The sequence below is a fragment of the Pan troglodytes genome, chromosome 2 (genome assembly GCF_028858775.2).
Source record: "Pan troglodytes isolate AG18354 chromosome 2, NHGRI_mPanTro3-v2.0_pri, whole genome shotgun sequence".
Taxonomy (NCBI): Eukaryota; Metazoa; Chordata; class Mammalia; order Primates; family Hominidae; genus Pan; species Pan troglodytes.
This window is the reverse complement of record NC_086015.1, coordinates 119153619-119180875: the sequence shown is the minus strand read 5'-3', so window position 1 is coordinate 119180875 and position 27257 is coordinate 119153619. Positions and strand designations below refer to the sequence as shown.

General features: G+C 38.0%; 1 protein-coding gene across 2 annotated transcripts in view; it reads left to right on the top strand.

The window, feature by feature from the left end:
- Positions 1-27257, top strand: part of LSAMP (limbic system associated membrane protein) — a 632752-nt gene that overhangs the window by 592261 nt on the left and 13234 nt on the right. Inside the window, exons 5-8 of one of the 2 annotated variants that reach the window (XM_016941692.3) lie at positions 286-406; positions 871-1019; positions 8172-8207; positions 26289-26321. In XM_016941692.3, coding sequence (XP_016797181.1) covers positions 286-406; positions 871-1019; positions 8172-8207; positions 26289-26321 — 339 coding nt within the window. The remainder of the gene's footprint in view (positions 1-285; positions 407-870; positions 1020-8171; positions 8208-26288; positions 26322-27257) is intronic. The other variant, XM_016941693.3, reaches the window with a different exon arrangement.

The following is a 27257-nucleotide window of genomic DNA, read 5'->3' as shown; positions in this document are numbered from 1 at the left end:
ACTGGAGGAGGGATAAAGAAATTCTAGATTCTATTTCCATAAAACCCTGCTAAGTGTCTCATTTAAGTAAACCAAGTGTATGTTTTCATTAATTATCTCTTATTTTTATTTACTTTTTTGGTGATCAACCCCATTGAGTTGATCACATAATTCATACAAATGGAGCTTTAAGATGGCTCCCTTCCTGCCTCTCTCTAATCAGATTGTCCTTCTTCATTCCTTCCTGAATAGAAATTCTAAGCACCCCGACCCTCATGTAAACTTGTGTGCCTGTCCTTCCTACAGATCCTCCCACTATCACAGAATCCAAGAGCAATGAAGCCACCACAGGACGACAAGCTTCACTCAAATGTGAGGCCTCGGCAGTGCCTGCACCTGACTTTGAGTGGTACCGGGATGACACTAGGTATGTGCCAAACCTACCATCCCCCATGACTCCACTGCATGGGCCTGGGGACACCAGAAGCCCCACAACAAAGCCAAAGCCAAGCCAGTTGTAATTATGTAGAAATATATTCTCACACTCTTCCTTTTTAGTATCTCTTATCAAATTCTTTGGGGCCTGTAGCTCTTAAGCTGAAGCCCAAAAGCAGTCAGGTAAAATATAAAAACGGTTCAATGGGTAGCTTTCACCTGCATGTCTTTCTTGCCTATAACAGAAACTCAAACCCATTCCCTAGTTTTCTCTGTTGATGGACATTGATTCTGATAATATGGCATTGCACAGTTAAAATAGGAATTGGGCATGGAACAACAAACTCTAGCTACTTCCTTTTTCTCCTTTTCCTCCAGTGTCAGGATGGGGAAAGAATTCCTAAGCTAAAATCTTCACCAGTGATCCTTTCTATTCTTCTGTTTTTGAACTCTTAGGATAAATAGTGCCAATGGCCTTGAGATTAAGAGCACGGAGGGCCAGTCTTCCCTGACGGTGACCAACGTCACTGAGGAGCACTACGGCAACTACACCTGTGTGGCTGCCAACAAGCTGGGGGTCACCAATGCCAGCCTAGTCCTTTTCAGTAAGTATGCCAAAGCAGGGCCCAACTTGATGGAATTAAATTGACTTTTCACATGAAAAACGTGAAAACCATTCCCTTAGCTATTAAAAATTCACTTAAAAACAAATAAGGATATATGCACTGAAACAAAAATACAGGGTTCTCAACTCCAGTGCATAGCAGAGATTTATAAATGGAACCACTTCTCTCTATAGTCTTTCTTACTTCTGATAACTGCCTTGTTGTTTGTTTTCCTTCGTTTTTGTTTTTTGTTTTTTCCTGGTTAGTTAAATGAAATAATATGCAGAGAACACAAGTCTCTTTGGCAGTGGTCCTTTAAGAAGCAGAGGTGATGTAAAAGCCTGGAAATGGATAACAGTGTTTTTTGTTTTTTGTTTTGAAGGCAGTGATAAGAGTGATTGAGGAAGAAATATTCAGTGAGAATAGATAAGGTGCTGAGAGAAGGGAGAGGCTGGAAAAAGAAAGTATATTTTTAACAACACAAGAGGAAGGGTGGAATAAATGATAAAAACATAATGTAAAATCTAAAGGAGGAAAAATGGTTGCAGAAAGCTTTCTGTATGACAGTAAGAGACATTACTTTTCTGATATATTTTTGGAACAGAGATGGAATGGTAGGAAAGAGGAACATTTCTGAAGACCAGAGAAGATCCTGAAAGTAGAACAAGGGGAGAATGGTCATTCTAAAGACACTGATGTTAATAGGAGACCCCATCTTGGAGTCCTGCTCTTTAGCAGCAAGTTAGAGTCAAGTCTCTAACACCCTGCCTTGTTGGGCAGGTGACTATGAGCACAGAAGCAGATGCCGATGCCCTCTGAGAAACAGAAGGATGCTAAATGGAGTCACAGGAAAATGATAACATTTGGAATAGAGACACATTTGTCAGAATAAGCAAAACAAACCGAAAAGTTAGCCCATGCTGAATCAGAAAGTTCATTTGGACTAAAGGGAAAAGTCCAAAAAAAGTACTGTTATTATTTTGGAATAACAAACCACTAAGTTTTTTTTTTTTTCTGCACAGATTCTATTGGAAAAACTGGAAATACTATGACCAGAAGAAATGTTTCTATCTTGCTATATTCCATTTAGATGAGCCTTCAAGAAAAAAATATTTTTAGAAAAAAAATCAATTTAAGTGAGAGTTCTCTTGAAATGTAGTGTTAAAGCCATTTTAAAACTGTTAAGATCCAACTCCATTTATAAAAACAACAACCACAAATGACTCTAACTTCGGCCTTTAGTTTCTCATTTGTAACTCTCATTGACTTCAGTCTGTGACAGTTTGATGAGATACAGTTATACAAATGCTGCCTCCATATGAAGTTTAAAATTCACAACATGTTTACTTGTCTCCAAAGACCAAACATAAGTATTCTTTGCCTCAACTAGAGACATCAATATCCCTAAGACGCTTGAGAATATACTTCTTAAGAAGTGTAGTTACTTGATTCATTTCTAACATTAAGGATTCCATAAATGGCGGCAGGAGATGGGGGGTGCGGGGGGAACCAGCCTCAACTGGGAATTTAAGATTTACCAAATCTAAGTTGACCTGGTTAAGCAGAACAACATTCACTTAAAAACTTAAAAAGAAGGTTGTATAGAGATTAGTAAAGAGAAGATAGAACAATTGGATGAGTTACAGAAAGCAAGCAATTATATATTTGCATTAAAGTATATTTTCTTTCTATTTAATCTAGACTAAGAACTATGCTAATGATATATTTCAAATAATAAATAAAATATCATCTATAGCCTGAGAGAGAGGAAAAAGAGATTAGAAGGATGGAATACTTGAGGGAGGAGGGAAAGTGAGCATAGAGTTGGTCAAAGGCAATGAGATACTGCTCGTGGTCATGGAAGGTAACATCAAGCCCTACAATACCAATGCCCTATAACAGAAGTCCATTTAGAGGACTTAACCCAGAAAAATTGAGAAATGTCAAGAATCTTACAGAGTTTCTGTTTGTATACTGAGAATCAGGGAATGATCAGACAAGTGTATCCTATCACACTGCCCTTTATGATTTAGTAGAAGTCACCCTCCATTATACATTTGAGGATTGTGTGGTGCAGTGATTAATGATGTACTTCCTGGTGGTCCCGCATAGGCACTACCATAGTTGTGTCTTTGGCAGCATGCAGAGGCACCACATGCATCAGCATTTGGTTTAGAATAGATGTCCCACTTTTATGGGAAAGTTAGGAGGTATAACATTTACTGAAAAAATAGAATATGAAAGATCATTAAGCTTTGAGGCAAAAAGGAACTATTCAAATTGCAGAATATTGGTGAATCTATTGCACTATTTCTTAGATCCAAGGCCTAAGAACAAACATTTTGGGGGAGAAGCTCTCCTTCTGTTGTAGCAGGAATGACACTCCCTCCACCCATCCACCCACCCACCACCAGTTAGTTTTGGGAGGTCTGTTGTTACAACCTGCATAGCTAGAACTTTATATTTCACAGAGTTCTAAAAGAAAAGAAAGGAAAGAGAGGGAGGGAGATAAAAGCAAGGAAAAAAGGAAGGAAGGAAGGAAAGAAGGAAGGGAGGGAGGGAGGGAAGGAGGGAAAAAATAACAGTACACGTGTGGGTCAATTGTCTATTACTTAACATTCAAATAAATGGGATTAATTGGAAAAGGAAGACACTGTGCAAGTGTCAGCAGAGGTAATTTTCCACAGAACAGAGTCAGGAGGGGAGAAATGCTTGGGGGCAGGTGTCTGTGGCCACGGCCCTGACGGAAGCACTGTGTGGGCAGCGGGGTGCTCTGCTGACCAAGCCAATCCAGAGAAGAACAGGCAGCTCGTGAGCCTCTGCCAGTCAGCGACAGCAGCAGGTAGAGACCCAGAGCCAGAGCCCCTGAAGAGTTGGCCATTATTCATCTTCATTGGTGTGTCAGCGCATTTTCAGCCGTATCCACCACAGTGATGAGCTGACTTTTCACACAGTGTAAACTTGCAGTCACATGCATACATACACTTCCCTACTCTCTATTCAAATACTGATCTCCAGAGGAGATCATGGAATAAGAGTGTAAGAATACATTGTATTCATACTAAATTTTTCCTGAGCTGGTGGAAGCATTCCTTTCTCATTCATCTAGTTCGGCACACATTCTAGCACTGTGTATGTCAAAGATCCACACTACCTCAGTCGGTATAACCAAGTAATGCCTTGTATATCTTTTTCTTCATCCTTGGGCTAAGCATTACCTTATATTAAAGTTTTGAATACATTAATCCAATGGCACAATGTATGGCCAAGGATTCAGCTCCCTAGTCTTTCTCAGACAGGGATATGCATGACATAGATGAAAACTTGGACTTCGAGTGATGCTAAGACAAGTTCCACCATCTGCATAAGTAACATAACAGACTGTGTTTCCAGACTGATAACTAAAATTCACCCACAAAGGTGATAGATAGGTTTATCTTGTTTCATGCTCTTGTTGAGTTAGATTTAAAATAACGGACATGGAGGAAGAAAGGGTGATGGGTGATAATTTAAAGGTTGTCACTTCTTATTAAGTGAGTGCAATGTACTCTGCAGTATGTACTATGCTAAATGTTTCAGATACATGATCGGATTTTTAAAAATTATATTTTTGTGTCAGAAACAGGTCTTGCTATGTTGCCCAGGCTGGAGTGCAGTGGCTATTCATAGGCATGATTCCACTGCTGATGAGCATAGGAGTTTTGATCTGCTCCATTTCTGACCTGGGCCAGTTCGACCCTCCTTAGGCAACCTGTTGGTGTCTGACTCCTGGGAGGCCACCATATTAAACTTAGTGCAGACACCCAATCAGCATAGCACACTACAGCCCAGAACTCCTGAGTTAAAGCAATCTTCCCGCTTCAGCCTCCTGAGTAGCTAGGACTACAGGCATGCATCACAACAACCGTACTATGTACTTGTGCTTCTCCATTGCATAGAAAAGTTAAGTGACTAGTGCAAATAAGTAAGACTGAGCTTGAGATTTAAATTCAGGTAGTCTATTTCAAGAGTCTAGGCCCTAAATCAACACATTATCTGCATTTGTGTATGTGGGCATAAATATTAGGAGATATATCTTGTAAGTTAGAAGGTGAGCAGAATCTATTTTTTTTCTCCTTTTTTCACTCAACGAGGCCTTTCCACTGTCTTTATACTGCTCCATCCCTTCCCACCCAAGGGCACTGCTTGTGTTGCCTCCCACTTCCATTTTCATTAACTCCCAGTAGCCTGCTACCATCAGGTTAGTTCAATGATTGGCTTCCCTTTGGCATGTTGACATTCTCAGTGAATTTTCCAGCCTAGTAGTCAGCGTTTAGCCTAGTAGTCAGCGTTTGGTCTAGGAGGAGAATAAGGAGGAGAATATTCCCACACATTAAAGAACAATCCCACTGATTGATTACCTTGTACTTTAGAGAAATGTGTGGATTATAAAGGTCTTTTGAGGCTTTTGAGTACAAAATAATAAAAATGCAAAAAAAAAATCTACACTGGGCTTTGCTGCATCCGTGTGTAGGAGGTGTTTTTAATTTTCTTTTTAAACTTTAAAATATCATTAAGTTGTAAAGCCATAGTTGACTAAATTTCAAGTGCTACCTGAGTAATCCAGCACTAGAGGGAGTCTTTATAATGAGGGCCTCCCCATTTTCTTTAAAAAGCATTTTATTATCGGAAAGGCTTGCTGTTTAAACATACAGCACTTGATGATGCTAGTCAAGACTTGGCAAAGCCTAGGCCAAGCACAGTGGCTCAAGCCTGTAATGAGCTCAGGAGTTCGAGACCAGCCTGGGCAACATGGCAAAAACCCATCTCTACCAAAAATACAAAGAATTACCCAGGTATGGTGGCGTGCACCCATGGTCCCACCTACTCAGGAGGCTGAAGTGGGAGGACTGCTTGAGCCTGGGAGGCAGAAGGCAGTGAGCCAAGATCAGGCCACTGCACTCTAACCTGGGTCACAGAATGAAGACTTGGCAAAGCCTTTTAACCAGCTACTTTTAGATGCCACACAATAAAACAGCTTAAGCTGCTATCTACCCACATGTAGTTTGAAGCACTAGATGCAAACTCCTTAAATGGGCTCTGTGGATACATCTCCTCTCCCCTCGCCCACCCACTAAGCAGGTAAGAAACCAAAGCTGAGAGTTAAGAGACCTTGCTAAGAGCCACAGCATATATAGGGCCAACCTTATAGTTCTGTTCCCAAAATCTCCCAATCAGCTGCTAAGTGTGTTCTCCTCCTCAAGTAGCAGCTGCCAAAGGAGAAGTGCATAGCACCAAGGGTTCTGCCCTCCCTTAGTTTGAAAATCAAAAGTTGGAAAGTTTCTTTTTCCTCATAAGTGGTATTTACTTCACTTTACACTCTTACAAGACCCTGCAAACCCTAGCATGAAGTGTAAAATAGCAGCAGAATAATGCTCAAAGAATAAGAATAAAAACTGTGATGGAGAAGCATCTAAGGAAAGATACGTGAATAGGATGGAATTAAGAGAATGAGAATAACTAATGGGGCGTGATAGGCCTAAGACGATGATAACAGGGTGGAGCTAAGACGGTAATAACAAGCTGAGAAGCAGTTGAAAGGCACTGAAAGGAGGGTGGGTGAGATGGTTTAGCAATATAAATGGTCATGTGGGAATAAGGGCAGAGTGCATTTACCCAGCTGTGAACAGCAAGATGAGAAAATATTAAGCTGAGTCATTTAAACAGTCTAATAATAATAGTAATAATAAAAATAAAATTCAGTAGAAAGAGTATAATATGGGACAGTGGTCTCCAACTGCTACATAAATGCTAAAAGCAGTTTAGCTATTTATTTTCAAAGCTAGAAACTTAATACCAAATAACCAGCAGAGGCTTAAACCATTTTTCTACTTGACACTTGTGTAACTAACACACAATTGTTCACTGGGCTGCTGTTGACCTGCTCCATCTTAATGGACTTAGGAAACTTTCATATTTAAGTGACAACTTCAGCCAAGCTGGAGAAAAGCTGACTCTGCAAGGAGACTGAGTTTTCTCAGTGTCCAGGTGTATCCAGTGCCCAAAGTCCAGGTAAAATCTACTCTTTTTAAGCATAAGGCACAAGATGGTAGGCTATCAGATTTGAATATGCATATATGCCTTTCTCATTGTGGTTTTGATTTTTGTTGATTTTCATTTCTCATTGGTCTTTATTTAATCAAGCTGCTAGGAGAAACATAGAAAAGTGTGTGCTAATTATGTTACACTATCATATAATTTGGGAGTTAGCAAATAATACATCCTATCCATACTATTCCATTCTATATTTCTGAAAAAGCCCCAGAAGAGAATTTAAGCTTAGGTCTTTCATGAGATAAATGAAGGCCACCTTAAATTCTGAACTCTGTCAGTACATTCTATTTATGGTCAGTAGCTTATGTGTGGGACTGTCAGATACTTTTAAGCTAAGACCTCAGTGTTCAAAAGAAAAGTACTTCTTATTACACTCAACAGGATGTATCACCAAGCAAATTTGATTGGTTGATCAAATTTCGGGTAAGAATGTATTATAAAAAGAGGGGGAATTAAGGAATAGACTAAAAATAAAATTATAACATGCTAAGAATTTATTACCTTGATGTTACTCCTATACTGGTATCAGTAATGTAAAGTAAAAACCTAAGGGAAAACTTGAGCTAGTATTGTCCACAGTAAATTTTTCAAATGCTTGGCTAAAGCTGATGTGAACTATACGGCTTAGAGAGAGGAAAGAAGTCTGTAGCTGACACACGTTCATCTATCATGAGCTAAATAGACGAGAACCAAGACCAAGATGTATCACCTGAATTTGATCACGATTATAAATACCCTCAACTTCAACTCTCTAAAAGATCTAAAATCTTGGTGGTGGGTTTTTTCCAGTAGGATTCTGCATGTAGGGTTATCACAATCTGATGTTGTCCTCCTATACTAGCTAAACTTTTTAAAGGCTCTGCATTTTTAATTTTGTTAATAAATTTCTTTGATAGTTTAATGTTAATAGGAAGTACAGACAAACGTTTTATGAGAGATATGATCCTGTAAGCATGGAAATTCATCTGTTGTATAATTGTTTGAATAACTAAACATGAGAAAGATACATATATATAATATTTAAAATCTCCATGATGATTACTATTTTTTCCCCTTTAGAACGTGTTTTACCCACAATCCCCCACCCCATTCAAGGTCAGTATGATTTTTATCACTGTAGCTCTCTTCCTGGGTCATTCTCCATCATCTTTAACATGCAAAACACACAAAGGGGGGAAAACACATTCAAAAAATTCACATACAATATAAATCATTTTTTTCCCTTAAACCTTTTTTAAAAAGCCAATTAGTTGCTTCCAACACCAGTTGAATAGGCATGGAACAAGACTATTATCTGACTCATCTTCAAATTGGTCAGTAGCTGTGAAGGCAATACTAAACTCAGCAAGCAATTTTTTTCTACAGTCAATATTTATTACAAGGAACTAGGAACTCACATATTTGGGACACAGCCAGTTAAATTCTCTAGCCACAAAAATACCAATTCTCTGACTGACTACCCTCACAGTTGGAAGTTTATACAGTCTGAATCTGAAGTCATTGGTATTACTTATAAAAATTAACGTATATATTGCTAAAGGTTAATCAACTCAACCGGATTATAACAAAGATGTTATTTTTTCTTAAAATCTTGGCCAATTCATGGGTTTTTTTTCTTTCCTTTTAAATGTACCTGTCTTAGAAAACATAAATGAAAAAACAAGATAATCATTCAGAATTCCTTTTCATAAACTTTCTATGCACTCAAATTAAATTTTGCCTCCTACATCGTATTTAGACGCAAGGTGCAGCCACAACTTTCTAGCTTAAGGCTATTTAAAGGGAAATTGGCAAACAAAATTAAAACAATATAAAAAATCGGAAATGAAACCAACCTACCATTGAAATTAAATTCCAGAAAAGTGATTTGCAAATAGCACTCAAAGACCTGAGAAAAAAACGGAAACTAGGCCATGCGGGACCTGGCGTGGAAAAAATAAATCCAATTAAGCAAGATTATCATACACACCATAAAGGCAATGTGCTCAGAATTAAAGGTAGAAAGCTGCTGTTTTATAAGTTTGAAGATGAATCATGTTTCATTAACATTTGTCCAAACTATAAATTCTTGCAAACTTTGTGTAGATATTCAGTGTCAATAATGCAATGTTTTGCATGTATATGCATTCACATATGCAAATATATTTTAATTATTTTCGAACTAAGGATTGCAAGGTTTCAAGGATCAACTGGACAGTTTAATAAGAGTTATTATCAAATTTTAAAAAGAGGACAAACTATTTTTAGTATGAAAGCTTAGAAGAACTCTGTTGAATAGGAAAAAAAAAAAAAAACTTCCCTAAAACAACGAAATCTGTTTCTAATCCCAGCCACTAAAAATAAGACTGTTAAAATGTGCCTGTTTTTTAGACTTGACATGATACTTACTGTTCATGGAAAATATCCCATTTTGAATTCCTGACATGCCACAATTATTTTAACACATTTATGTTCTAGTGTTGCTGCAGAGATTGACATCACTTTATCATGTTGCGTCTTGCAAATATATTGATATGAAAAACACACACATATGCATTTGTACCATTGGATAGCATTTTCAAAGAGGTCATGCCCCATCTGAGATGAGCTTTGTACATTATCACTGTGACTCTAGGTATCCTTTGTGAGAGCAGTTCTGCAGCCACCAACTCAAATATTTATCTGATCATGCATTATGATATATGTAACTTTCAACAAAGTGAAGCCAGACACCGTTCACAAAAGACAGCTATCGGATACTGAAAAACAGTCTGGACTAGGGATGGAACACGAGGGATTTTGTTGAACTTCATATTTCCCACAAACTGAACTGTTGATTGGAGAATGACCCTAGTTTGATTTTACATTGTAGGTAGACTGTAGTTAGCTTTCTTAGATCCAATAGTTTTTAGAGAATATAGTTTATCTTATACTAATACTTTGGTCTTCGGCTAGTGGAAATTGAAAAGCTGTTCATTAAGACGGATGGCTGGCGTGAGAGTTTGCTATACAAAGATAGTCCCCTCTTAAGTTTTCTGTTCTTTACAAGGACTTTAACTTCTTAGGGATTGAATCACTTTTCTTCTCCTCTTTCCAATCGAGGTTAACCCAAGCGAAATGCAGCTTCCCATTGAAAGATATACTAACAATAGGATGCTTAAGCATTTTTATGGTGCCAGTTAAGTACCCAAATATCTATGAGAAGCATGCCTCACTGTGGTCATAGCTATAATGCAAGGTATCTGCATTTAATTGAATATCATATATTGTCACCATCTTTATGAACTCTTAAATTTCATTCCTAAAATATCAATTGTCTCTTAGAGATTGGTTGATGTAAAATGGCCTAAAAATTTTAAGGCAATTAATTTTGTTAAGGTGTTTTGAAAGTGGGTGTTTCAAAAGTTACAAAGATTTTTTCTGCCTTCCCATTATAAAAAGGAAAACTTTCTTTCCTAATTTCCAACCTCACAAAGATGTATGTTTCATTTCAGCTGCTTTATTATTAACATCTGTCATTGGAGGATCTTCCCTCCTATCCCCACTCTACATGGCTCATCAAGATGACTGGGGATGCACAGCAGAGTCACAGCAGGAATGCAGTCCTAAACCCCTTCAAGCTGTGATTAAACAAAAACAAGCCTCAATAAATCAAATGCATTTCCCTTGGGTTTCCTTCATCATATTGCTTGATTTTCTGCAGTGATAATAATAATACTGGAATTCCACCAACGGGTAATTTATATTGGCTGTGTCCAATCAGAAATTTTCAAATGTCCTTCCCCCATCTGCCAAAAACAAAACAAAATATAAAACCAGCTTGCTTTCCTGCTCCTTAGTTTAAAAGGTACAAATAAAATCGTGTTCTATCCTTGATCTGTTTCTGATAGGTGTTTTCTTCCATTAATTTTAATTTAGGTTTATTTATTCTGAAGTGAGTCCTGAATTGCATAAATTTGCATAAATACCTCCTACTATATTGCTGCAGAAAATCCACTGAATTGCAAAATGAGGAAAGAGTCAGCTCTCAATGTCTGGGGGAACTTTTCTCACTTTCTGAGGCTGACATTGTTTCCTGAGGTTTCTGGGTACTGAGCAATGATAACATTTCTCCCCATCAGTTTACTTGTGCCTAGCTCTTCTTCATAATGGAAGTGCACCCAGAGACATTCTCACATTGAGGACTGTAGGTTCAGAATGAAGTGTTGAAACCAGCCTCAGAAAATTAAAAAGAAGTGAAACAAGGGGCAAAGACAAGGGCAAACAACTGTTTTGTTTATGTAACTCTCAAGCGAAAAATTCCCTTGAGCGTGGGGCTCTCTGGACTCAATCAGCCTATCCCTTTCTGATCACTGCCACTTTGAAACAAAACAAAACAAATCCTGGAATGTGTCTCACTTGTTTGCCTCCCATCTGATTATTTATCCCAAGTGAACAGCCTTTCCATTCACTAACCCCGTGTGGCAAGTGGGTTTGGGAAATGTTGAGATTATCTTCCAGGTTCAGGCATGGCACCAGGTTTGTTCACAGCTGCTTGCCATTCCATCCCTGTTTTTCCATTGATAAAATGCATTGCACATGGCTGGGTTTGCATGATTAATACAGCTGTCCAAAGCTTTTTCAGAAAACAAAACAAACCCCCACTCCCAAAATTAAAGTTTAGAAAGAAATTAAAATCCAAACCACAAACAAGCGAGGCTTGCAGAAATCTGAAGTCGTCCTGGCATGTTTTCTCCCTAAGGGAGACTGATGTTCCTACAGGCAGGCCTGGCATCAGAACAGCCATATCCTATCTACAGTTAGAGGAGGGGGCGTACCCACCCTCACCTGGCATTCCCAGTAATACATTCTTGAAATCAAATTCCAAAAGGATGAGAGGTAAAATGGGAGAAAAATTTTGAACATATCCCATGCTGTGAAGATCACTGAATAATTTCCAGTTTCATTTATTTTCTGTAGAATACCATCTTTAGTATTAAAAAGAAAAAGCTTATTTTCAGCTCCTTAATACAATAGTATTTTGCTTTGTTTAATAATGGTAATAATATTAATAATAACAACAGCTAACATACATAACGGCCTTCTCATGTACCATTAGAGTTTAAAGGGCTTTTGCCTGTATTAACTCAACTCCCAAAACCCTAAGAAAGAAACGTGCACCTTTCTCCCACACTTTTTAATGATCAAAGGACACCTACATTTCAACCTACCCCTTATTGCACCCAGGCACATATACAAATCTATAGTATATTAATAATCACCCTTGTGTATACATTCATGTTCATTAGATATGCATCTTTCCAATGGATTTTAAATGTTCATCTAATTTGTTTTATGTATTACAATGCTTATAACACTCAGTTACTTTAACGTCTGTACATTTTTACAAAATCTATTTTCAAATATGCTTAGCACAGTGAGATGTATGCCCAACTCACACAGATTTATATGAAAGCATTCATTTTTTAAAAACATGAGCAGAGCTATCTGGCATCGGTACATCTAATTTCACACACTTATTCAGGCTGATTTACATATACACCTCTATTAATCATGGATAATTACTTGCATTGTTCCTGTAATTCAGTTTTTCCAACTGTGAAATGGGAAAGAAATTATATTTTTCATGCCTACAAGCTCAAAGTGGTATTTTAAATAATATACAAAAGAGAGCTTCAAGTTCCTAGAAAGAAGGCATATTGAATTTAAAATAATCATATTCAGATACACATGTGTCTTATAATTTTTAAAAGCACTGATATTTGCAGGTATACTCGTATCATGTTGCATGGACATCAGCTAGATATAAGTTCAATGTATTCTTATTATATTTTGATGTATTATGGATTCTAAAGATTTCTGAAATCCCCACACTGCTGAAGTTTTAATGTAGAAGCATCCTAAGGCCAAATAAAAAATATTTTTCATTATTTTCTTACCAATATCATAATATTACATTTAAGAAGAGCTGCAAAATTGCACACAGTTCCTGGTTGTGTGGCACACACATATACACTCACACACTTTCAGCAGATGCCCTTCATACACACTACCACATGACTGCCAACCCATCAGCCTAAAGGACCTGCCCTTTTTGCTGGTCAAGGGTATAAAGTATGTCCTAGGAAGGATTTCCCTTTTTAAATATGTCTCTCCTTCCCACTGGTTAGCAGAAACAAGGACTTTGTTACTACAAATAGAATTTAGGCAGACATGTCAGCACCAATTTACAACAAAATGATTGGCTCTGATTAATACACATGAAAATTATTGAGTTGACCTTCATACCTAATTCCCTGGCTCATTTATGGGAACAATAGTCTGATTTCCTTCTGATTTTCTTTAGTGGTTAGAGACTCAAGCGGGATAATTGTACCAATATTTCATGTGGAATCAATGGTTCACTCATCAATCCAATGATTTTGACACAGTGTAATAGGGAGGTTTTCTCCCCATTTCTATGTCTTATCTCCCCCACCTCTTTACTCTTCCTTCTACTCTGTTTCCTAAACTGTTGTTCTCTCCCCTGCTAAAAGTTGCTAGCAAGAATAAATCCAAAATTTATTCACACCATTATTTAAATGTTCAACAAGGGCTTGGAAGTGTTATTTCTCTCAAAATTTACATTTAGCTTCAAGCTAAATGACTAAAAATCCTACAGAGTCAATTTAAAGATAGGAGAATGTTTAGTCCTAGAACTCCTTTCTAATGCCTCTTCCTGGTTTTCGAATCTGGATCCGCCTGCACCAGTCAGCCTTTCCTGGTGAGCTCCCTGTCCTTAATGCCTTGCTGTGCTATTTAGATGTCTAGAGCCAGCAGGGATTTGAAAATGAATTTTTTTTTTTAACAAAAATCCAAGCTTCCACTAAATTTTAATTTGATAGAAATATTGCTCTTCTATGAGCTTTATAGAAAAAAAAATTTTCAAAGTAACAGTTACATTTGGGGATTAGGTTTAAGTAATTGGCAGTCTTGTCTTTTTAATTAAAAGGAATAAAGCTGCCTAAGAGGAGCTCAATGAAATTTTGCAGCAGAAAATATTGGCACGCTGCCCCCAAGGGTGAGAAGTCCAGGATCTTGATGGACAGAAAACTGACACAGGCTCCTCTGGTCTTTAGAGTGCACAGCAGCACTGCTTGCTCTCGAGTCTGCCTCATGTGCCAGTTAACATGGGCATAGCAGTCGACTGTGAGAAACATTGTTGTGTTTAGACAGGAAGTCCTTCCTTTGGGAACTTAGTTCTGGGTTCAGAGACTGTATGGAGTGAGAGTCCTTTTTAAAAAGTGGTAGTACATAGAGGAAACAAATAAACAAACAAACAAAAAACAACAGCAAAAAAAACTCTCCCAAGTATTAAATCATCGAGATAGTCCCAGCCCCTGACAAATGTCTTATGATAACCCAAAAAGTATGAACCTTAATTTTAACCTGTTCCTTGGCTCCTTTCTCTACATTTTCCACCATATTTACCAGGCATTACGTATGCATGTTCTCTTTGACATCTTTCAGACAAAACCAAAGAAAAGGTTTTGATAGTATTGACATTCACTTCTAAACACTGGTTACTAGCCATGCAAGCACCACCAAGCCCTTATCCCTCCTATCTGGAGAAAGCATTGACTTTTGAAGAGGCAAGATACAAATTAAGCTTAGTTAACAATTTCCCTTATACAGTCATTGCAGCCTCATGATATTCTTTCATCATCACAAGTTATTTGTAGGTATTAAACTAAACAAGCACCCTGATGGGGAAAAAATCAGTATGAGAGATCCCACCTTACACCTCCCCTTGTATACTGCTGTGAAGAAACACACCTGCCAAGTAAGAACACAGCATGGCCTAATGAGTTTGGAATTCCAATTTAAGGTGTTCCTATGTACTGAGATGTATGATGGGAGTAGGCAGACTACTCACTAGGACTCCACGGAGAATGTCAGCTTATATCCACCACAGATCAGTGGGGAAGAGATCTTACAAGTCATTTATCATGCTTCCTAATTGGACCCTGGGGAGCCAAGCACTGCCATAGTTTACTCTATAGTTTCGCTTATCACTGTGCTGATTGTAAAAGAAAATGCTTCCCACATCTCTGTAACACATACCTATGATTAGCACCCAGACATTACCACTAACATAGTCTCTTTACTATCAATCACAGCTAATAGTTCATTCTACTTTTTATCTGCCCCATACTCGCAATAAAGATTCTGACTTAAGCACCCACCTTCTAAACCTCGGAATCTCAGCATGACCTTTTTAACTGCCTAAAAAGCCTAAAAAGACATTTGGGGGCAATAGTAGCATCCTGTAGAAAAAAAAAAAAAAAAAAGCAGTAGAAGGTAACCGTGCCTTGGCCAAGTGTCCATTGTGTTTACCATCCCATGCTCCTTAGCTCACACAGCAGCAAGCATTCCCAGCCATGTTTTATGTTGGAAACTTGCTTGGCCATCCTACAGTGGTTTTTCAACTATACGTGTGGGTTTTGTATGAGTTGGAAGCTGGGGATGTTTGGAGAGCAGAAATAGCTAGAAATAAAACAAAGCAAACAAAATGAAACCAAGCAGTAACTTGCACTTCTCTGTTGAATTGCAAGCTAGAGTAACTTGGGAAATTTGTTTTATTTTTCTCCCTTGAAGTTCCAGAACACAGGTAAGTTTATCGCTGACAGCTGTTAAGTGCAGCAGTGCTTAAAAAAAAAAAAAAAAGACGGAATGATCCCATTAATTGGAGGCTGGTCTTCCGTTGGGAGATCAACCTTCCCATTCTAACTCGTAAATAGTATGATTTTTTTTCTGTATTTAGATGTACTCTCCACTTGCTCTTGCCTTTGCTTTGTAGAGTTTCTTTTAGAGGTCACGTTTTCTTTTCATTATGATTTCTAATCATTAGGAACACAAGAAAGAGGTTTCATTCTTGATAGGCAGTTAAAAACTCATTTTTTGGCACAGGTTAAGTTAATTTGACATGCACAATATCTTGATGACACCATTCATTTACTCAAAGAAATATCTTAGTATTTGCTCTGAGCCGGGTTTTGGGTATGACAAAGGAAAATGAAGCAGGTACAGCCTCTGCACTAAGAGAGTTTACAGACCAAATGGAGAAGTACTTAATGAACTAAGCAACCACAGTAAACTTTAAGTCCATGTGAAGATAACTGGTAGGTGTTTGGGGAGAACAAACCAGGGCACATTAGCTAGTCTGGGCTGATGGGGGAAGACTTCCAGGTGAAAGTGAAGTTTAAAAGACAGAAACAGGCCAGGCGTGGTGGCTCATGCCTGTAATCCCAGCACTTTGGGAGGCTGAATCACAAGTTCAGGAGATCGAGACCATCCTGGCTAACACGGTGAAACCCCGTCTCTACTAAAAAATACAAAAAATTAGCCGGGCGTGGTGGCGGGTGCCTTTAGTCCCAGCTACTCAGGAGGCTGAGGCAAGAGAATGATGTGAACCCGGGAGGCAGAGCTTGCAGTGAGCCGAGATTGCGCCACTGCACTCCAGCCTGGGCGACAGATCGAGACTCTGTCTCAAATAAAAAATAAAAATAAAAATAAAAATAAAAAAAAAGACAGAAAGAGAAGAAGCAGGGGAAGAGAATGACAACCCACTACCTGCAAAGGTCTAGAATCCAGAAAGAACTTAACTCACAGGGATCCACTATAAAGCCTAATAAATTTTTTAAATCTAGAAAAATAATATTTTTTACGTAAGAGTTTATCCTGTCTTGCATCTGGCCTGTTTACAAAAAGAAATAAACATGATAAACCAGTGGAGTTAAAGGTGAGGAATTTCTATAATTTACAACAATGTATGTACATTTCAGAATAGCTAGAATACTTCAAAGATTTCTATATTTCTAGCATAAAGAAAATATAAATATTTAATGTGATGGATATCCCAATTACCCTCATTTGATCTTTATACCTTATACGAATACATCAAGTTTAAAAAATAAAGATAATTTCTAGAAAAATAAAAATAAAGGTTAGAGATTGGGCATTTTCACCTATATTACACTCAGGACCAGGAAGAGCACTTGTGGGCTTAATTGTATAGTCACACATGGATATTATGTACTGTGTGGTAGGTATTAGTATTTAGGTTTAGCTTTCTGGAGGATACTGACAGCCTGTTATTTAGCAGAATGTCTAGAGAAAACTTGCAGCTTTTCAGTAAGGAGGTTTGATGGTAGGTTTTTATTTTAGTTGTAGAAATAGGTTGTAAGGAGCCATCAGTATTTTCAGAGAGTTGCACAAGAACCTGGCTATAATGTTATATTTGGAGTCACTGACATAGCAGGAGTTATAGACAAACCAAACTTGTTATTGAAGCATTCTGGAACTCCAAGGAATAATGTTGCTGGAAGTAGTCCAAAGCAGAACTACATTTACCAAGTTCTGCACTGCGGTAGTTAGTGCAATAGAGGTAGGTCCAAGGGTGACTCAGAGCATACCAACATTTTTTAATCCCTTATCTCCTTATTTCCAGGAGCTTGAGAAACCCTGGGAAATCTCACAAATTCACTTGTTATCTTTGCATTCAAATTCTGCAGGCCAGTTACCTCGTTTCATGGTATTTGAATGGTTTTGATTTTAAAACATACAAAATGAAAAGGCATATTACGTTGATTAAAGATGGTCTTGCATGCCTTAGGATTTTAAATTTAAAATGTATTCAAAAATAAATCAGAAATTCACAATTTGGGGCTGGAAAATAGAAAGTGAGGGGTAAGACCAGAAAGAATGTAAATCTCTGGAGACCTATCCAAACCTGCATTTTTAATCTTTCTTACCAAGTCAGATAAATGAAAGTACAAAAGGCTTTAGAGTATACATAAAATTTATGTTTTTAAACACAAATATGACATATATAATCTATTTTATATTTTAACAACTAAGAAGAATCAACAACTAAGTAGATTTAGGTCCGGAAGCTAGTTCTTTTTTTTTTTTTTTTTTTTTTAGACGGAGTCTCGCCCTGTCACCCAGGCTGGAGTGCAATGACTCAATGGTGCGATCTCTGCTCACTGCAACCTCCGCCTCCTGGGTTCCAGCAATTCTCCTGCCTCAGCCTCCCGAGTAGCTGGGATTACAGGCGCATGCCACCACACCCGGCTAATTTTTTGTATCTTTAGTAGAGACGGGGTTTCACCATGTTGGCCAGGCTGGTCTCGAACTCCTGACCTCGTGATCTGCACGTCTTGGCCTCCCGAAGTGCTGGGATTACAGGCATGAGTCACAGCAACTGGCCTGGGATATAGTTCTTTATTAAATGAGTTGGCTGGTCTCTTAATTACAACAAAGGTCAAAGGGCCAGTTTGCACCCATAGACAAGGGCCAAGGTGCATTTCAGGCACAAGGGCAAAGAAACCTGTTTCTTCTTTAAGACAGAAACTGCATGTCTAGTCCTGAGTACCTTACTGACAGCTGATCCAAATAAATTTACTTCTGGGATTTATCTAATCTTACACATATTTTCAGGTGGCATAGCCCAGAGAAACCCCTTTATTAAACTTAGCCTCTTTGGCATTCTGGAACATTTCAATTCATTGATTATTAAAAACTAAACCTCTCAGGCTAAATAAGAAACTCTCAAAATGTAAGAAAGCCGACTTGGTGCAAGAGACTTAAGAAAGCATTCTCTTTATGTTGAGAGTGTTTAGTGAGACTGCTCTTTCTGTAACAATCCGTATCACCATTGAGCAAAGCCCATAATGGTTAAAGTCAAATCATGCACCTATACTTACTTTATACGACAATACCCAGTACATCAAGCCTCTGGTCAGTAGGACCTCATCAACCTGTATGATAACATTTTTTATTGCATTGCTGTTAAGACCATGTTGCTTTGGAAATTAGGACTCACCCATCTTAGCTTCTCTTTTGCTTTACTACATGGTATCTCCCAGCTGAAAAATGGAGAAAAAATTTATTCTCCTTGTAATGTTGTCAAACTAATGCCAATGCCAAATAATCAGAAAATGATTATTTCCTTTTCTCCACATTTAAAGGTTTTTTTAAAAAATGCATTGATTTGTTTTTACAAATAGTTTTCTATTCTGATAATAAATGTTATGCATTCTCATTATGGAAGAATTTGAAAAATATGAAACTATAAAGAAGAAAATAAAGCTCCTGTGTAATCCCTCTCCTTAGAGATAACACCATTAATGCAATATAAACAAATGTTTTGTCTGAATGTTTGAGCTGCCAGCGTACTACAGAATGTCCAAGTTAAAAACATAAAATGTCTTCTATTTTTCCATGCTCTCAGAAGCTGGGCATGTTTCTGTTATTCGTCCAAGGTTATAGCAGAGGCAGGCCCAGGAGCTGCCCTCCTACCTGGGCCAGGGTGCTCTCCACAGTGATGTGCACACCCAAAGTGCTTTCAGGTCTAAGTCAAATATTGACTCACAAGGGATTTCCCTCGTGCACCTCCAGGATCCCCAGTAAGAGTCCTCCTTTCAGATGTGGGGGCTCATATGTTCTCTCTCCAAGTTGGCGTATTAATATTTTTCCTTTAATAGATGTGTTCTTTTTAATTCAATGACAATTTAAGCATTTTTTTCACATTCTATTCACTATAGAATATTTGATATAAGGAGTGAGGCCCAAATATTTTATTCACGTTTTTCAACAAGAAATTATACCAGCATTATTTTAGTTTGGTTTCATTCATTCATTCAACAAGGAATGAACACCATCTGTCTAGGGCTGCAGTATTCTGGTACTGTCTACTCATGCCTATGTCATTATTTACTCTGACAGAGCACCAAACTGAAGTCCATTTCTAGTCACAGACAACTATAAAGAAGAAAAGCCTTTAGCGGTATTTGAAAGTAAAGTGTAGCATTCCTTGCTGGCCCAAATCTAGCTAAGGGAGGCCAACTTCCTTTCTCAAATATTGATGACATGCTAAGATTGCTTAGTTTTCTCAGCTGGTTTGATGCATTCTCTTAGTCATGAGGGCAATGGTCCATCTATTAACTAAGAAAATAGGAAGGCCGGGGGCGGTGGCTCACACCTGTAATCCCAGATCTTTGGGAGGCCAAGGAGGGCAGAACACCTGAGGTTGGGAGTTTGAGACCAGCCTGACCAACATGGAAAAACTCTATCTCTACTAAAAATACAAAATTAGCTAGGCATGGTGGTGTATGCCTGTAATCCCAACTACTCGGGAGGCTGAGGCAGGAGAATTGCTTGAACTTGGGAGATGGAGATTGTGGTGGGCCGAGATCGGGCCATTGCACTCCAGCCTGGGCAAAAAGAGTGAAACTCTGTCAGAAAAAAAAAAAAAAAAAAGGAAAGAAGGAGGAAAGAAGGAAAGAAAGAGAAAAAAGAAAGAAAAAGAAAAAAAAGAAAAAAAGAAAAAGAAAGAAAAAGGAAGAAAGAAAGAAAGAAAGAAAGAAAAGAAAAAAATAGGAAGAATCTTAAGGTTGAGATTCAAATCCATTTCTCTATTTTGACTCTTTTCTTACTTCACTAGCCCCAGAATGAGTACTCTGATTCTCAGAAAACATTATTCTAGAAATATTTGACATTGAGGTTTATACAACATGAATGTCATACATGGGAGAAAATCAAAAGCTCTAATAATTCAAATATGAATCACAAGGCAAATACTTTTCTATGGCAAAAGAAAAAAATAATATTTGCAAGTACAAGCTGCTAATCCCTAAAGCCTCTGAGTGAAGAAATCTGTGAGAAAGAAATTAATAGCTTTCAAAGTGTGGCTTGAAAATTGAATTAATAAAAATTGCTCCCTTTTAAGCCACTATAATTATAAAGGTTTTATTTTTCAAAAATTTGGCCAATAAATAAACAAATAAAAGTCAGAGGGCAAAACCCATAAATAAATAAATAAATAAATAAATAAAATAAATAAATTTGGCCAATAAATAAATAAATAAAAGTCAGGGCAAAACCCATAAATTTCCATTGCAGAATCTTACAAATGTTATGCCTCAGGTCCTTGGCATCAGTGAGGAAGCAGCAGCAGGTATGATCTCCTCCTCTGTTTCTTTTACTACATTTCTTAATAATTTTAACCCTGACCCTTTCTGCAATTTTCAGGAACTGGAGGATAAAATCCCTATTGAATTTGGACCTTTTCCTGTCCCACTCCTGCAAACACACACTCTTACTAACTCTGGCCCAGAATTTTTAAAGTGCCATTAATTATTCTTATGTCATTTTCAAAACCTGCAGCACATCAGAGGGTTGGCCTTATAGAAAGACTTATGTCACACACATAGAGATAATGTTCACACACATAGAGATAATGTTTTCTTTTTCAAATGACTGCAGCAGGTTGAAAAATAAGACATTTGTGTTCAAGTAAATACCTTAGAATTAGAACAACCGTGCAAACAATATAAACTCCCCAAACTCTACGTTACCTACATGTGAATGTGAATGAACTCTTATCAGTAGAGGATTAGAGAAAAGTTGTCAAAAGTCAAGATTCAAAGCACTAAACGTCAATTCTTTTCCTTATGAATGTGTTGTACCCTCACTTCATCTCCCAGATAGAACTGGAAGAAAGCAAAATGCCAAAATTTTCCACACATAAAGATATGAAGATTTCCTAAGATAATGAGGGAGTTCCCAAACTATAAACTGTAGAGTTTCCAATGGAGCATCTTTCATCTTTGCAACACTCACTTGAATTTTTTCAGGGATGTGGATGGAGGGAGGGGGAGAGAGAGAGACAGAGAAAGAGAAAAACATCACGTCACATAGTGAGAGATAAGAGTAAGAGATCATAGTAAAGGGTAAGAAGAAGAATAAATCTTCAAAAGAAACTTGGGCTTTTATTTGTTAAAGTTCACATTTTTATTAGTCATGAAGGTATTTTAAAATAAAGCTCAGCCCTCCAGAAAATGTTCTACCTGCCAGGATTTGGGAAATAAGGCAAGGACCTCCTGGCCCCATTGGCTCTTCAAATAACTGTGAATTCCCAAGAATAATCTCACCTTGGGTTCAGGCACCGTGGTTCTAAAAAGAAAATAGAATCTCCCCTCTCTAGAATCTTATCTAGGGTAACACTTGAGGCATTAATTGATTCATTCAGTCTCTCATTTTCTTATTTATTTATGCATTCAGGTATTTGTTCAGCATATCTACTGGATCATTCTTCTGTGCTAGAGAAATATCAAGCTGAGGACAGAGTAGTGAACAAGGCAGATATATTGTCTATGCCAATAAGAGAGGTTGAATCAATGTTTTTAATGGTGCAGGCTAATGTGGCTGGGTGTAATGAATCTGAAAGTCAAAAATCAAGGACAGATTAGCTTAAATAAATGTCTCGAGGCACTTGCCTTTCCTAATATTAAATCATTTCCCCATTGTCTCCTTCTACCACCTCATCAGGAGCTAAGATCTAAGCATGTGATGGTAAGGTTCTCCAGAAAGCCTAGTACATTCTCTATACTAGAATCTCTCAGTGTTGTGTTTTGCATTGCTTCAGTCGATTTACCTTTCTCTATTATACCTTGTACCTTCACTGCCATACTTATTTGTTAAGTGTATTTGCTGAAGCAAGATTAATATTTAGTTAGAAGTCTTCCTAAAAGGCATAAAAATCATAGGTTCCAGGTTGTGTTCTAAGCACGGTGCCCTGGAAATCTCTGCAAAAATTATATCCCTGGCAATGCAGTTCGACTCACGAACAGGAGATTGCATTTTCACTAGAAAAGTAAAAATAATGTTTAGGTGTTAAATGCAAAAAAAATTCTGTCTATAACAACAGAAAATCCCCTCTTAAAGAGTACTATTTCATGCCTGGCCTGACACTGGAAAAAAAAAAAAAGTGTTTATTTCTCCCACTATTGCCACCTCGTGGACAAAGGTGATTCATCTGCACAGCACGTAGGAGCATGTCTTAGTATTACCACAAGATGGCAACACATAACCACATTTTCAAAAATGTGCTCAGAATGTTCTGCTCCTACAGAAGGTGATGGGTAGGAAATAAGAGTCCAAAGTAAGAATTCCATTCTCTTTTCCTAAAGAAAAATGGAATCCCAAGTGTTAAGATCTTTAGGATTTCACAAAGAAGTTGATTTATTACAGGCATAGGGAGGAGTACTTAACATTTAACTGGCAACCTGTTTTGCTTTTTAAAGATATTTCAAGCAAATGTATATTTCGTATCTGAATTTTTCTGATACTAGGTTCACAGAGTAGAATATTTGGGAATTTTTTATATGCTTCTTGTAATCAACTTTCTCTAGTTGATTCATAGGGGAGCATCTGTTTCCTAAGAGATCCATTAGAACATGTAGATTCTTACCCACACCTATGCCAGTGACAGGTTAATGCAGGCACATTGCTAGACTTTTCCTGATCAAAATATGCCCTAATCAATCCGCTTTCCTGTCACTTTTTTTTTTTTTTTTTTTGGACAGAGTCTCACTCTGTCGCCAGGCTGGAGAGCAGTGGTGCAATCTCACTGCAATCTCCACCCTCCAGGTTCAAGCGATTCTCCTGCCTCAGCCTCCCAAGTAGCTGGGATTACAGACACATACCACCACACCCAGCTAATTTTGTTGTATTTTTAGTACAGACGGGGTTTCACCGTGTTGGTCGAACTCCTGACCTCGTGATCTGCCCACCTCGGCCTCCCAAAGTGCTGGGATTACAGGCGTGAGCCACTGAGCCAGGCCACTTTTGATTTTTTGAGATGGAGTCTCGCTCTGTTGCCCAGGCTGGAGTGCAAGGGCCTGATCTCAGCTCACTGCAACCTCCGCCTCCCGGGTTCAAGTGATTCTCCTGCCTCAGCTTCCCGAGTAGCTGGGATTACAGTCACGTGCCACCACGCTGGGCTAATTTAGTAGAGATGGGGTTTCACCATGCTGGCCAGGCTGGCCTCAAACTCCCGACCTCAGGTGATCCACCTTCCTCAGCCTCCCAAAGTGCTGGGATTACAGGCGTGAGCTGCGCCCAGCCTCCAATCACTTTTTTTGTGCTAGAATCTCCCAGTGTTTGTTCATCATGTTGCTGCAGTTATATATATATATATATATATATATATATATATATATATATATATATGTACAACTTTCCTTCTTTCTTTTATATATATATATAATTTATTATATATATATAAATTCTTTGGACTTGCAATGCCATGACTTACTTGTTAAGATGTATTTTTCTCTCTCCACTAAAATTGCACTAATAATCCTGTCTAGAAGGGATTTTACCACAAAACTGACAACTTTCATTTATTGAGCATTTATTATGTGTCCGGCACCATTGTAAGTATAGTATGTTGATTAATTGATCTAATTCATAGCACAGATTTATAAGATGCATGTAAGTAAACTCATTTTAGAGATGATGAAACTGACGCAAAGAGAGGTGAAGAGAAAGCTTTCAGCAGAATCACCGGGCTTCCTACCTGTCTGGATTTCTGAACAATTGCTTGAAATCATTCCCATGAAGCCTGTGTACCAGAAACTTAGTGTTCTTTAACTGAAGATGGCCTCATCGAGGATTGAGGCCTCTTTTAGGAAAGAGCATCGCTCTGTGGCCTTAAGGGGTTCTTAAAAATTCTTACCATAATAAGCTAAGAGGCTTGATGCAAGAAAGAAGGAAAGTTGCACTTTGCACAAGAGTCGTACCTTTCCAGCCAGTATTGAATCATTTAAATATCCCAGTGATACCTCTTGAGTCATACATGCATTGCTTTCATAAAAACTGCCAAAGGAGTATTGTGGAATAACGGACTAGGTTCTGTCTAGAGAAGTGGGAGCCCTAAATTTCAGTCTCAGCTTTGCCTCTCACTTTGCAAATGACCTCTCTGGGCCTCAGTTTCCTCATGTTTTCATGAACATATTCTCCACACTGCCTTTCAATATTTTTTAATGCAATATGTTGATCCTAAAGAAAAGATGTCAAAGCTCGTATTATGAAAGGAAACAAGTGGCAGTATGTTTAATACACAACTTAAAACATCAGTGGTTAGATGATGAGACATATACAGAAAGTCGTCAACAGCTAGAGACCATTGTTTTATATATTAATAGAACCTGGGTTCACTTCCAGGGTGAGTGCTGGCTTCTGCTAGGAGAGGAGAATTCTTACTCCATCTTTCTGTATGAACTTGCAGCATGTTGCATTTGTTAAATAGAAATAACTGCAAGTGATGGGCTTCAAGGACAAAAAGACAGGTTCTGTATTCCAACAGCAGTTTGGGCTCTTCTATCTGAGCACCTGCTAAGTTGTTCCTGAGCTTCAAAGTGGTATCCTATAGAAGTTTTACATATTTGCTTCTAAAGACCTAAGAGCATTGTGGTTTACTTGATAAAGATACTTAAAAGAGAAACCAAATATTTAACCTACCTGAGCTCTTCCGACCCTGAGACTTATTTATAAATTAAACAAATATTTATTGAATATCCACTACCTGCCAAGCTCTAATCTAAGCACCAGGGATACAGTATTTGAGAAGGCACACACTGTTGCTGCCCTCGTGGGGCATATAGTCTAATGAAGAGGACAAAACTATAAATAGGCAAAAAGTATATGCATAACATGATGTCAGGTTAGAGGTAAGTGCTATTTAGATTAGTACAGCAGGGTAAAGGAATAGAGAAAATAACAGAAGATGCTATTTTTAACAAGATGATGAGAGGAGTCCTTTTCGAGTTGGTGTCATTTCAGCAGAAATCTGAATGAAATGACTAAGTGATCAATACAAAGATCTAGGGGAAGAATATTCCAAGCAAATGAAAAGCAAGCGTGAAGGTTTTAAGTTGGAAAAGACTTGATCTGTTGGAAGAAGAGCAGGACGGCCAGTTGGCTTGAGTGGAATAAACCAGGGCAAAATGGTAGGACAAGGTTATGGATCAGACACATTCTATTATTCCACTAAATTGCGGTCAAGAGTACCTTTACATTCCATACTCAGAGTTCTTGAACTTGTCTACATGCATACAATGTAGCATCAGGTATTTGAAGTTGCAAATCATTTTTGCCACCTCCAACTGCACAACATTTGTTCCAACAAAACAATCTCCTTCCATTTGCCTTTCCTTCCATCTCTACCAATATTCTTTCCTATTAAAATGTTCTTTCCTCCTTTTCTCTTATTCGCCTTTCAGTGGAGAGTATCAGATTACCTTTGTGTTTCTTCTTAATTGATAAAGATTTTTTATTTGTTTTTGTTTTGCTTAATGTTTCTTATTTTAGAAATTGGTACCACCGTGCACTTCAAGCAAAAAGGTATGGTTCTTATTTTTGGTTACCTTCCGTATGTCAAAATTAAGATTTCACAGCAATATATTGTTGTCTTATATACTTGAGTTTCGGTGGAATAATTTGTGATAACAATTTCCATAACACATCTAGCACTGTTTTTTCCAAATTGTGAACTTTTTCATTTACAAAAAGTTCCTGATCAAACCCATGACCCTTATATTGCTCTTGACAGTAATTTATTTTTAAATCCCTGGAACAGAGCAAGTTATGCTTTGCACTACTCCCTGTTCCTACTTTCCCTTTCTTAAGTATTCATGGTTCATTCTGACAGAGCTGCAATTTTGGAAATGCTCACTGCCCAGTGACAGGGCTCTCAGAAAAGATGTACAGCCTATTTTACATTCACTTGTTGGCTTCATAAAACAGACCCTAAAATGCAAGTAGTTACTAATTCTGAGGTGCTGTCTTTACAAGTCCAATAAATGCTAGTCACTAACAGTGTCTATCCCCAGACCAGAGCCACAGAGGCACCTATGTGGCCAGACCCCACCCTCTTTACTTCCTGATGGTCATCTACATGATTATAATTGTCTCATATGAAGGCATCTTCCTCTCTGAGTCTCAGAGGGGTGAGACAACCAAGATCACTCTCAATTGTGGAAATCTCTTCTTGCGGAACTTACATCCCACCAGTGATCAAGAGCCACAGAGATTATGGACACTTTGTTGCTTACTCCCAAGAAAGGGCCAGCACCGTATTTATGGCCAGTGCTAGAAGGTCCTCACTGAAGGCAACAGGGAAGAGGCAGCCATGAATATATACTTGGAAACAGGATCATTTGAGGCCTTCAAGAAGGCATAAAATATTGTCCCTTTCAGCCCTTCTTTTCTTCCCAATGCCACGATTACCAATTATGTTTTAATCTTAAGTGGCTAGTATTATATGTGATACATTATGGC